At 39.9% G+C, this 13,810-nt stretch overlaps 1 protein-coding gene across 1 annotated transcript; it reads left to right on the top strand.

Moving 5' to 3' along the window:
• The first annotated feature begins 3,163 nt into the window (after positions 1–3,163).
• On the top strand, positions 3,164–11,596 carry LOC103517401 (pyruvate kinase-like). The gene is made up of 6 exons (XM_026829512.1): positions 3,164–3,328; positions 6,296–6,480; positions 8,026–8,218; positions 8,490–8,735; positions 9,303–9,525; positions 10,011–11,596. The coding sequence occupies exons 1-6, from the start codon at positions 3,284–3,286 to the stop codon at positions 10,205–10,207; spliced, it is 1,089 nt and encodes a 362-aa protein (XP_026685313.1). The 5' UTR covers positions 3,164–3,283; the 3' UTR covers positions 10,208–11,596.
• Positions 11,597–13,810: the final 2,214 nt, after the last annotated feature.

The raw sequence follows: 13,810 nt of genomic DNA, 5'->3' as shown, positions 1-13,810 counted from the left end.
CGTTTTCGAGATATTTTGTTTACAGACAGACAGACAGACACACACACAGACACACCCACGGACCAATGGCTGAAACTTTGGATTTAGGCTCTAGGGACCTCAAAACGTGTTTTGGCACTAAAAACTGACCATCGAAATTTTGACCCGATTACATTACTTTCCTTCCTATAGGATAAGGAAAGTAAAAAGTGCCAGTAAAAAAGTACTGGTGGTAATTTATTTATAACTTTTGTGTTATATTTATTAACCAAAAAAGTTAATAAATAAATTCTATCTTCCTTTAGGAACAGATTTTATTTTTTATTTAATGGATAGGAAAATCTTTAATTATTACCTTCTTATTTTGTTCAAATAAAAATTTCAATTTTATTTTAGAGTAAAAAAATATTTTTTTTGTACCTACCTACTTACTTATTATTGGTATTATTTCAGTAATTTTTCAAATGTTTTCTTCAGCTTTTCAAATTTGGCCAACTTGTTAACGTTTTTACTTTCCAATACGATAGTTAATTTTACTTTTTACTTTCTATTACAATAATTATTTTTACTTTCTATTATGATATATCAAGGATTATTGTTTTCAAAACAAAAACCATATGACGAGATATGGATTAGAACTAGAATGACGTCGGGACAGAGGTTGTATGTGTTAACTCAGAATGTATACTGGTGTGGTGTACCTTGATATGGTGAATGGTGTTATTCATATGCTAGAGACTATGTACATATATGTATGTGTGTTTATGTATATGTATGTGAGACTATGTACATATGTATGTGTGTCTATATACATATTTACTGCACTGTACATGCTGAGAATATCAAATGTGTTGCCATAGCCTCTTCCCTCTCCTCCCCCTCCCTTCTCTCTCCTCCCCTTCCCTTTCCTCTCTCCCCCCTTTTCTCTTATCCCCCACCCTTTCCCCTCCTTCTCCTTCCCTCTCTCCCTCAGACAATTTTACGCATGCCCCTTGTCTGCAATTTTATTTCTTTCAATTCAGGCCTCGTTTACATTTCTTTCGGTTCCAATTTCGTCAGCAAAAAAGTTGAAGGGTCTTCAATATTGAAGCAGGTCAAAAGACCATTTCAGAAGGTTCCAAAGTTAATGGTGGATTACATACGGTGTTCAAAAATTAGACCAAACCTTCATTCCAGTCCATCAAAGGGACTTCGAGGAAACAGGGCATATACTCAAGCCTCAAGCCTACTAAATACGAGCAGTACTCATACACAAAAAGCTTACTCCGAGGCTTAGGTGTAGGGGCAAACAGCCTTAAAGGATGGGTTAAGCTTCTACGAATCTACGAAATCCAGCATAAAGTCCAACTTGTAGTTCGTTCAAGTACATGAGCGATAGAGCATCATCCTTTTGAGAAAACAGATCTCCGAGGAGTCTGAGATCCCATGAAAAGCCAAAATTCCAAAGCCGCCAGCAAGAAGTCAAGAATAACTTGGCCACTGTACAGAATTTCTCACCGAAACATCATCAGCTATTACTTTTTACTTTCTATTACAATAATTATTTTTACTTTCTATTATGATATATCAAGGATTATTGTTTTCAAAACAAAAACCATATGATGAGATATGGATTAGAACTTGAATGACGTCGGGACAGAGGTTGCCATCATCAGCATTATTATTCTTATTATTGAGAGCCGGTGACATGTGAAGAACAGTGCATGTGTGAGAAAGAGAGAAGAGAAGAGAGGGGAGAGAGAGAGAGGGGGAGAGAGGGAGAGGGAGAGAGAGAGGTATGTAGTTTCTATTCCCACTTTATTCCCACATGTTTCTAGTATTCTTCTTACTTCCTCTCTTTTTAGCCTCTTCCCTCTCCTCCCCCTCCCTTCTCTTTCTTCTCTCTCCTCCCTCTCTCTTTTTAGCCTCTCCTTCCTTCCCTCTTCTCTCTCCTCCCCTTCCCTTTCCTCTCCTCCCCCCTTTTCTCTTATCCCCCTCCCTTTTTTCTTCTCCCTCTCCCTTTCCCCTCCTTCTCCTTCCCTCTCTCCCTCAGGCAATTTTACGCATACCCCTTGTCTGCAATTCTATTTCTATCTTTCAATTCAGGCCTCGTTTACATTTCTTTCGGTTCCAATTTCGTCAGCAAAAAAGTTGAAGGGTCTACAACATTGAAGCAGGTCAAAAGACCATTCCAGAAGGTTCCGAAGTTTATGGTGGATTACATACGTTGTTCAAAAAATTTGACCAAACCTTCATTCCAGTCCATTAAAGGGACTTCGAGGAAACAGGGCATCTACTCAAGCCTCATGCCTGCTAATCAGCAAAAAAGTTGAAGGGTCTACAACATTGAAGCAGGTCAAAAGACCATTCCAGAAGGTTCCGAAGTTTATGGTGGATTACATACGGTGTTCCAAAAATTAGACCAAACCTTCAATACCTTCATTCCAGTCCATTAAAGGGACTTCGAGGAAACAGGGCATCTACTCAAGCCTCAAGCCTGTTAAATACGTACGAGCAGTACTCATACCCAAAAATCCCACTCCGAGGCTTAGGTGGAGGGGCAAACAGCCCTAAAGGTTGGGTTAAGCTTATACGAATCTACGAAATCCAGCATAAAGTCCAACTTGTAGTTCGTTCAAGTACATGAGCGATAGAGCATCATCCTTTTGAGAAAACAGATCTCTGAGGAGTCTGAGATCCCATGAAAAGCCAAAATTCCAAAGCCGCCAGCAAGAAGCCGATTCAAAATAACTTGGCCACTGTACAGAATTTCTCACCGAAACATCATCAGCTGACGTGAATTTCGATCAAAACAAAACGAAAAATATCGACGCCCTCCCGCGTACTATCCGTTTTCGATCGTTTTCGTCACACACAACTCAGTATTCGTTGTGCGTTTTTCTCCCCACTTCCCTTTTTCGACCATTTTTCCGTCCCTCTTACGTCGTTTTCCCTTGTTTTTCCCTTTTCTTTTTCCCACAATTCGTTTTCCCAAAGTTATATTTATTTATTTTTTTCCCGAACTATATTTATTTATTTTTCTCAATGTCGACCTCTGTGTGAAAGTCACCGCAGTGAGAAAATTCGGAAATTTAGATATATAAAATTATTATATATTTACTCGTATATATCCGAAAGATATATATCTTCTTCCCCTCCCCGCCTCGTCCTCCTCTCCCGCTGTGAGATATATCGAATGCTTTTCTTGTCAGTACGTTTCGTGTCGCGAGTCAGAGCACTTGGGTTAAGCGCGGTCGACGGATTTTGTCCTCGAAAAGTTTTTCGGTGCCCTCAGTGTCCGCCAGGCTTTGGTCAAGTGAGAGCCATGGTTTGGCCGTCCGGTGATAACGCCTATGTGGATCCTTTGGAGGTAAAAGAAGGGTTTGACCGGAGCCTGAAATGAGATTTTTTCGAGGTCAATTTGTTTTGGAATTATTTCGTTGTTTTTTTTTTTTTTAGGTCGAGTTGTGTTTTGGAGCTTCTTCTCTGGAATGTTTTGGCCCATGTTTTTTTCTTCTTTTTTTCAATGGACCTTAGCCTTACCCCTTTGTGGATCCTTTGGAGGTAAAAGAAGGGTTTGACCGGAGCCTGAAATGAGATTTTTTCGAGGTCAATTTGTTTTGGAATTATTTCGTTTTTTTTTTTTTGAGGTCGAGTTGTGTTTTGGAGCTTTTTCTCTGGAATGTTTTGGCCCATGTTTTTTTCTTCTTTTTTTTTCAATGGACCTTAGCCTTACCCCTCTCTAGTTGGGGTAGGTCGTTATGGAGCAAGTTCTCGAGGATTGGCTTGAGGCCTTGAGGTTTCAGTCAATATTTTTTACCCTTTGTTCATTGGTACTGTCAGATTTGATATTTTGATGAGAGGACAAGAAAAAAAATTCAATTTCACACGTTTCCAACTTCATTTGCCAATATTTATTTTTGTTTTGACAATGGTTTTTTTTTTGGCAAGTTCTTTTTTTCGATTTCAACACGAATGCCGGCTCTAAGTTAGGGTAGGTTGGGGCAATTGCCAAGGTGTTTTCCCAGCATAGAAGTTTGCCCTTGTTTTGTAACTTTCTAAAGTTAATAAAGATGAATGGATAGGGTTTCCTTCCCACCCCCAATCAATTTCAATATTATTATTATTATTGACGTCTACTGTATCTTGGGTGTTTCTATTTTGGATTTTGATCTTTGAACTTGACGATCTAGGAAAATTAATTAAAGTTATTTATTTATTTAAAGTTAAATGTTTTTACAAAAGACAAGCAAGCTACAGAGGGGCAGACAGGGTGGTCATTTCAAAGACTTCAATTAGATGTTCTCGTTTCTGGATGACGCCAACTTTTGAGGCATGTTGTGATGTAGTCTCTTTGTAAGAAAAATGAAACGGAATCCAAAGAATCCAGATTTTTGAGAATAGACCTATTCAATCAGTAATATGGTAATTGACATTCAAATGAATGGAAATTAATATAGTGATACATAGGTACTACATATACACCTATGTAACCTTGCCTAAGTAGGTAAACTCTCATTCCACCTGATGAAAAATTTGAATCACCTTATATTCCCGACACTTCAACTGACTGACAAAAATTACCGGTTTATTGAAACGGAATTTTTATTCATGTCTTGACAGGCTTTGCTTCTCTGTCATGACTCTCATGACATTGCTGTTTGCTTCAATTGTGTCATGAAATACCTACTCTTCACTTTTTAAGTAGGTCCCCTCTTTAGGTCTCTCTCTCTCTCTCCCTCCCTCCCTCCCTCCCTCTCCCCATGTCAATTGAAACACTATTAATAGTACTATTTACAGACTGTAGAAGTGCAGACAAACACTTGCTTATGCGCCTTATGCAACCTAATACTTACTGGAGGGGTCTGCAGTTCCATGTTCGATGACTTTATGCAGACATTATTTTGGTCTATTTTTCAAGGTTTTTGATAAGTCAACTCAACTAGCCTGGGATAGTCCTTATTCATACATAGGTGTGTCGAGAATTTCAAACTAGATAAAACCAACCACAGCAATATCAACCTAACACGGTTAATCTCTGAATAATATAATATCTATTATTTCTGTATACTATCTATTACTTCTGTAACTATCTATGGAATCTTTCAGTAATGGAATATACTTGTTTACTTGTGCAATATTGGTATTCTTATAGGAAAAAATAACCCACTTAGCTAAGTATCTTGTAGGTTATAAAAGCGTTTCTCCATTCGAACATCACTGATAAGGATTCAAGCACACTGATAATCTCGAAAAATAGCTCACGTCAACACAAATACCTACCTATCTGTATGACTTTATGAGATGTATCTACCTATCTTTATTTTATTGGATCCAAGTAGTTTCTCCTCTCTCTCTCTCTCTCTCTCTCTCTCTCTCTCCCCCTCTTCCCCTCTCCCCCTCCTCATGTCAATTGAAACACACTATGAACACTTGCTTATGCCACTTAATGCAACTTACTAAGGGGTCTACAAATTCATGTTTGTTGACTTTATACACTCTTTATTTTGACTCAACTAGGCGATTAGGATGGTCCTTATTCATATATAGGTGTGTCAAGAATTTCAAACTAGATAAAACCAACCACAGCAATATCAACCTAGCACGGTTAATCTCTGAATAATATAATATCTATTATTTCTGTATACTATCTATTACTTCTGTTTCTGTAACTACCTATGGAATCTTTCAGTAATGGAATATACCTGTGCAATACCGGTATTCTTATAGGGAAAAAATTACCCACTCAGCCAAGTATTTAGTAGGTTATAAAAGCATTTCTCTATATCGGAGCATCACTGATAAGGATTCAAGTACACTGATAATCTAGAAAAATAGCTCACGTCAACACAAATACCTGCCTATCTGTATAACTTTATGAGATGTATCTACCTATCTTTATTTTATTGGATCCTCTTAGGAACAGAGTGCAAGTAGATAGCACTCTTCTCTACAGTGAAGACCCCCCGGGTCTGCAGTCTCATGTTGATTTTATGTTGGTGCAAGAAATGGCGCAAGACTTCATGTTAGTGGCAATTTAATGAATTCGCTTGTGGAACCAAAAAGGTCTTTTTGATCAATCAACTGAGATTGTATGGATTAAAAGAAAGCTAGGCATCCTAAGCTTCACGAATCTACGACATCGGCTTTACCCTCCTTTCGGCAAGAAGTTGCCCACAATTTATCAATTAATCAGTTATAGAGAGACGGTAAATTTTTCAAAGTTTTATTCAAGTCATTTTTCACTCAGTTCAAATCAATTCTAATTCAATTCGATTCAATTCTCACTCTATTTAATTCTCCTTGTAAGTTTACTATGTTCTTCTTTGTTCCGCAGGTCGATGGCTATGTTCCCCCCTCCCAGCTGCGCGCTCTGGCCGCCAACACATTCGTGGACCATCTGTGTGGCCTGGACATTGACAACAAATCCTCCTATGTCCGTCTGACCGGTATTATCTGCACCATAGGACCGGCCTCTGTCGCTGTGGACATGCTGGAGAAAATCATTGAAACTGGTAAGTAGTGCAACAAGTAGTGCTTTAGTCAGACATCGAGCTGAGAATAAGAAGTCCCATTGCAGGTTTCCAGAGCCCCTCTTTCAATATTAGTAGAATACAATAGAATTGTACCTTGTTTATCCTGCTCGAATGAGACTGAAAAGTCCCTTTACTACCCCAGCATCAGCAGTCTAAACAAGGTCTCGTATATTTTATGGGTTTAACAATTTAATACAATACAATAGAACCCTAGTACAAAAGGGTTTAACAACTTAATACAACAACCCTAGAACAGTGCTTTAGTTGGACATCCAGCTTAGAAGAAGAAGAAGAAGTCCCATTACAGTTTTCTAGACCCCCTCTTTCAATTCAAAATTCAAGTAGATAAAATTCCAGAAGAAAATAATAGTGAGGTGACATTAAGGTAGGTACGACGTGTACACATGTCAGTCGATTTCGACTGGAAACACGTACCTATAAGTTAAGTAAGATGATGAGATTTTGGTTTGAGAAAAATAGTGTGGACGTATTTCTGTCCCTCGATCACACAAAGTGGATGCTGCTTTAGGCATAGGTACTATTATTCCAATTTCTTCTCTTCCTTTCATCCCTTCTTTTCTCCTGTGTTCCTTACCTTATTCCACTGCCCTCCCAATCCTGGACTATCTCCTATTCTCCTATATTGCTCCTTCCTGGCATCCTACATCCTGTGATGCTCCTGAAATCATGCCATTTTACGCGAAACATTTGGGGAACAATTTGAAACCCATTTGGTGTCGTACGATAAGAATCGAACTCCGACGAGTGTTCCGAGAAACCACGAGAATGTCCGAGCGAACCCGAACCTCCGCATTGCAAGGAACCGAACCTGTACGAAAGCAATGTGCGTCTTATTGAGAAACTAATGGCAACTGGTAAGGGCACTTCTCACGAGAGTTACCCTTCATTCGTTATTTAGATAATAGATAGATACATACTCGTTATTTATTATAAGAGCGCCTCTTGAAGGTACAACTTAAATTCAGACTGCCGGGTTTGTCATTAACTGGTACCCAGACAAATCATGAAAAGGTGGGAGTGGGAGTACAAAAATTTAACCCAGCTTTTTACTCTACAAGAACTTTGATGAGTAACCCGAAATATATGGTGAAATTTATCCAATTTTACAACTAAGCTAACTAGGCTGGCTAAATCCCGAGTTCGTAAACCCCAGCATAAGGATTTTCATATTTTGGTCAAAGATTTTTCAAAATTGAGGTGTTTGTTTTAGTTCCGTAATGGAAGTCTTGTGATATTCACACCAGATTTTTTTTTTTTACTTTCTATTTGAAGATGAAGAAAAAGAGGTGTGATAGAGGGAACTGTAGCTGTGCTAAGGACTTATCATCCCGAAAGCGAAGAGAGAAGGAAGGCTGGATAGATAAAACCTATCTGTTTCACCAGCAAAGGTTTCTTCAAGTGTAGTTGATTCGAAGGGCAAGGTAAATCTTTACCCTTGAGTGTGCCATAAGACACAATGACATTCCCTGACACCCATCCAAATACCAACCACACTGAACGTTACTTAACTTGTGTTCACAGGCGAGCAAGGCAAACATATCAAGATCATCGCCAAGATTGAGAATCATCAGGGAGTGAAAAATCTGGATGAAATCATTGCTGAAGCCGATGGTATTATGGTAGCTAGAGGAGATTTGGGTATTGAAATCCCACCCTGGAAAGTGTTCCTTGCTCAGAAGCAAATGATTGCCAAGTGTAACAAGGTAAAAGAATAGGGGGAACCACAGTTAGCCCAGTGGTGGACAAACAGCTCTAAAAGATGGGTTAATGGGTTAAGCTTCTACGAATCTAGTCCAGCGGTAACGCGCGTGCTTGCCACGCAGAAGGTCCCTGGTTCGATTCGACAGAGTTGGTAAAAAAAAACTAGCTTTGCTTGATCCACGTTAGTTACTTAGGCCGGGGTGTACCCGAGGCGTTTTTTAAAGCATTGTCCACGCTTTAATAATGACTAATGAATGACATTTGTTTCAACAGGTCGGCAAACCCGTGATCTGCGCGACGCAAATGTTAGAGTCGATGATCAAGAAGCCTCGCGCCACCCGGGCCGAGATTTCCGACGTCGCCAATGCTGTCCTGGACGGCGCGGACTGCGTCATGCTGTCGGGAGAGACGGCGAAGGGAGACTACCCTGTGGAGTGTGTACGGGCCATGCATAACACGTGTAAGGAGGCAGAGGCTGCTATCTGGCACACCAAACTGCTGACTGAACTCAAGAGTATGGTGAGTATTACAAAACAATAGAACAATACCCACATGTCTATCGTATAGGCCTGGCTGGAGGACCTTAAACGGTATGGCTGTGGTACCTTAAACAGGGAGACCAGTGTCTTACTGTGGGACTCTAAATAGGGATCAGAACAGAGCAGCCAAACACTAACCAGTCTGGCTAGCTGGAGGTTACAAAGGGTTCACCATGCTTCCAAGCAAAAGTACAGGTCCTCATGATGATTGACTGTGGTTCGGGACGGGCCAAATAATCTTGGCTAGAGACCGTCCCCTCGGTGCAGCTACACCGCTACAGCAACAATAGAACAATATATTATACCAAATAGGACGTTATTTTGGCAAGAAAATTTGGTTTGAAGAGCCAATGTTTTTATTTTTTTATTTAGAGAACTATGTATGTGTATTGTATAACAATGGAGTTATTATCGTACCGAAATCGAAGAGAGAAGGAAGATCTGTTATCTGTTTAGGATAAAATCCCCCCCTAGGCGGGAATCAAACCCTTGACCTAGTGCCAGGCTGGCGTTTTTAGTTTTAATGATGACTGTTTTTGTTTCTCAGCTTCCCCTGCCGATCGACTCGGCACACTCAGTGGCAATCGCCGCAGTTGAGGCCGCCAGCAAGGTATTTGCCGGCGCTATTGTAGTCCTGACGACCACTGGAACGTCGGCCCGTCTCATATCCAAATACCGGCCCAGATGTCCCATCATATCCGTGACCAGATTCCCTCAGGTGGCCAGACAACTACATCTGCACCGCTCTATTATACCACTAGTGTATGAAGGTGAGTGATTTGGCCGAGGGTTTGATTCCCGACGGAGTCATTTTTTAGCTCCACGCTTGGAGTTCGGGGTGCACTTTGCCTCGTGAGGACGATTGACTAACTACTTTAATGGAGTAGCGACCAGTGGCGGCATTACCAGTGTAAAAAGATTGTTGAAATATGGAAATGGATTGAAAAGAATCCAAAAATCACAGGAGAAAAATCTCCGTCAGTCTGTATGCATATCTGTCTGTCACGCTGATATAAACCTGTTGTTGTCATCTTTTTACGAGAAAACGGCTGGACCGATTTTGATGACATTTTTTGTGGTTGTTAAGAACAGTACTGAGGGTGACATAGGCTACTTAAAATTGTCACATTTCATCCTGATTCAAAATGATGGTGGTGGCGCTTCAAAATCTTACACTGCGCTGATCCCGTACAAAGGACGGGTTAACAACTATTCTATACTAATGTTGCGCGCCTTCCCTTTCTTTCCCCTCTAGAGCCCAGCCCAGCGGACTGGCTGCGCGACGTGGACACGCGTGTCGCGCACGGTATCAAGTATGGGCGCGACCGCAAGTTCCTCAACCAGGGTGACCCAGTCATTGTCGTGACCGGATGGAAGAAGGGCGCTGGCTTCACCAACACAGTGAGAATTGTGTACGTGAGTGACAATTTGGACGAATATCTGCACAACTGAGGACACCCTGTAAGAAATGTCCTATAAGCCGGGCACCAGTGAGGGTAGTAATATTCTATGTCCCATCTATCCTTTGAGGTTGGCAATCTAACATGTAATTGAGGCTGGCAGTAAACTAATCTAGAACAGGAGCCACAGTTTTCCAACTGATATTGAGGTCATAGTAATCTACCCTATAACTGAGCAGAGAAACACGTTTACACTGTCATTGAGGGTATAATTAATTGAATCGTTTGTTTAGAATGCATGACACTTTTTTCCCCTTCTTGTTCTCTTTTCTTCTGGGTTTAGACTGCCAAGAAAAAATCGTCTTTCCAACCTTAGAACTTACGAGTATAAGCTAGACTGTGATGATTTCAAAGTTCGATTCCCACATTAGACAGGTTTTTATTACTCTTAAAATTGTAAATCAATTCCGGCAGTGCAATAGTCCTAAACTGAAATGGACGCGGCACAAAAGGGATCAGGAAGAGACCGTCTTAACATAATAAATAACAGTTCTGAATTCCAAAAATACATTACTTTCCTTCCTATAGGATAAGGAAAGTAAAAAAAGAGACGTTTAAAAATTGTAATGAGATTACAACTCCCATATTTTGTTTTTCAAGTGAGATTGCGTTTAATCTACTACTTACCAACACTAGTTTTAACATTTATTACTACTCATGACTCTCTTTTAACTTTTCTTCTTTCATATTTTCTACTTATTGTACAGTGTTGGTACCCACAAGTCTAGGTCCTAGGTTGCATGTGTGTCCGTTCTAAAAGTATACTTCTTAGTGTTAAAAAATGTTTAAATGCCTTCTAATGAAAAAAATATCCAGCTGTTGGTCTTATTCGGAAGGGCAGGGCAAATGAAGGCCGTATTTTCGTTGTGAAATCATAACCGAGTTATCCTTAGTACAGGTTAGTTATACGGAATGAGAAGTGATCTGTAATTCCAGATTCCAATTTCCATTATTATTAATTAGATTCATATTAGACACCCAAATTAGATAATGGCTTACCTTATTTTCTATTTGACTAGGGTTCTTAGTTGGGGATTATAGCAAATCCGGGGATTCCATGCAAAATCCGAAATTAGATTTAGTAGGTAGGTACGCATTTATCTAATTTCAGTCCAAGATTTACAAGAAGTCCAATATTTTCCAATATTTAATTATGTATGTATGTATTTACAAGAAGTCCAAGATTTTTACAGATAACTCGGTTTTGATTCCATAAGAAAAATACCTACACACCCTTAAACAATCTTGTAAGCCCCCGTTTCTGCTTATGTTTAAGTTTTTACACGTTGATGTAATCTTTTGTTTAGTTTTAGACGTTTAGATTCTTTATACCCCATACGAGTAAATTCTTGACAAAATACAATATTGTTGATAACCTAGCGAGAGATTTATATATTTCTTAAAACATAAATTGTGTTATCCTTTCATAGTTAATTTGTCTGTGGTCTGTGATTTCGTAAGAAAAGAGACACAATTTTGAATCTCAGCCTCAGGTTTAACTGTAATATATCTTGTCTCGAAATCAAAGAGAGATAGAAAAGGATAGGAGAAAGCCAGTCGTTCCTAGAACGAACCTTATCACCTCAGAATAAAGTCCGCCCCGGGCGGGAATCGAACCCGCGACCTAGCGCTTACAAGGCAGACTCGCTACGCCCCACGGAAACTAGGCTGGTTGGAAAAACCTTTGAAAACGTTGTTTGACTAACATTTTAGCGAAGTGCAAGGTTGACGGCAGCCTAGTTAGTTTGGAGTTTAAGCGCTAGGTTTTTAGTTCGACTCCCGTCTCGAGCGAATTTTATCCCGAGATAGAGATAAGGTTGGTTCTCGGAAAGGCTGGCTTTCTCGTATCCTGCCCTCTCCTATTCAATTTCAGGAGTTCAGGACGTGAAGACCTTCGTGATTATACAGTTTTCACTATCAAATACTTGGATATCCTAAACCTTAGCCCGTGTTCGGTATATTATTATTTTTCATAGCTACATTAGCTACTTTGCAAAAGGTACCTATGATGTAAAATTTGCAATGTCTAAATATTTGCAATGTTGTGTGAATGTGAACATGAATAATAATCTCAGAGTAAGATTCTTACTCTGAGATAATAATATTGGACTTTTAGGAACAGGCCCCCTGAATAACTTGTAGGCTTCACTTTTTTGCAAAGATCTTGCGGTATCCACTGCTTTCTGACCTCGAAAAATCTTCACCGTGCGCTGCTGCGCTCTAGCGGGATATCTTTATCACCTGTTGATTATCCGCACCGCAGCCATTTTCTGTAATCAGCTGTCGTCTTTATCTTAGTGTTGGGAATAATCGATTATTTCACATAATCGATTATCAATAATCGATTATAAAAAATAATCGATTAATCGATTATTAATCGATTAATAATCGATTATTCTAATACGTGGAAAAGTCATGAGAAAAGTGCCTTACCAAGGGGGGGGGGGGCACTTCTTGTACTTTTAGCACATCACATTCAACCAGTTAAGACTTAAGTCAGTTAAGTCTAATGACTAATGATAACTGAACTAAGAGCTAAATAATAGCTCATATCGGGGGTCGCTCTGAGCGTTCGCAGGTAGTAAATGACGAAGGTGTGGTGAGGGGGGCCCTCGTGCAACCGAAGGAAAAACCGCCGCTGGCTTTTAGTTTTGGTCTTGTCTGATAATCTTGTATTAAATCTCAAATAACCTTGTTCATTTAATTATAAAAAGTAGTTCCTTCGAAAAAACGAAAATCCGACTTACGGAATTAAATCTGACGCTCTCATATTGCAGTGTGCTTTCTGTCTTTACATCACGTTGTTAGCGTTAGAACGCGTATGTGTAATAGTGTGAGATCACGTTCTTGTAAGCCGGGGCATTTTTTTCTAGTTCAGCGACGACTAATGTGCTTAGGCTGAGTTAAAAAAAAAGGCAAGATTACTTCAGAGTATACACACTTGGAGTCTGGAAATGCGGTCAATAAGATAGCAGGCAATCGAACGCAGGATTACGGTTCGCGCGATCGCCTCCTCGCTCTTTCTTGACGCGTCTTTGCATACGCGTGTTTGTGTAATTCGCAAACGACGCTCCCTCGAACGAGCCCTGTAATCTACACTGCAGTTGCGAGCCGTCGCATACGGCACTCAAGATTCTTGTTTCAATGCGCAGCATAAGAAAACAGTAGTAAACTTAGAGCCCTAGGTTTAGCATTTCTTTGTTCCTTTTGATGCAACCAGGAAGTAATCTAGGACAGGTACTGTACTTTGTAGTGTGTTCATTGCGTGACTAGTTAACGATTAGATACTGCCGAACTTATCCAAACGGGACTAAGCGTACATTTGTTTGAAATTTTCATACAGTAATCAGTAATACATAATACACATAATGTATAAGAATATACTCCAATGTACTTCCTTGTACCTGGCTAGTCGATTATCGTTCGAGGAATAGCATCAATAGCGGGATTTCGTTCTGCTCTTAGTCTATCCTATCTCTTTCAGTCGCGGCCGTGTGTTGAAATGAACTATTACTATTTAAGTGGGACTCCGGACTTACCCTCAGGTTCGCGTCAGTTCGTGAGAGTACTGTAAACACTGGTGGTTTAGTCTATC

The sequence above is a fragment of the Diaphorina citri genome, unplaced genomic scaffold, assembly GCF_000475195.1.
Source record: "Diaphorina citri unplaced genomic scaffold, Diaci psyllid genome assembly version 1.1 scaffold1835, whole genome shotgun sequence".
Taxonomy (NCBI): domain Eukaryota; kingdom Metazoa; phylum Arthropoda; class Insecta; order Hemiptera; family Psyllidae; genus Diaphorina; species Diaphorina citri.
The sequence above is the reverse complement of the archived record's forward strand: the minus strand, read 5'-3'. Positions and strand labels throughout refer to the sequence as shown.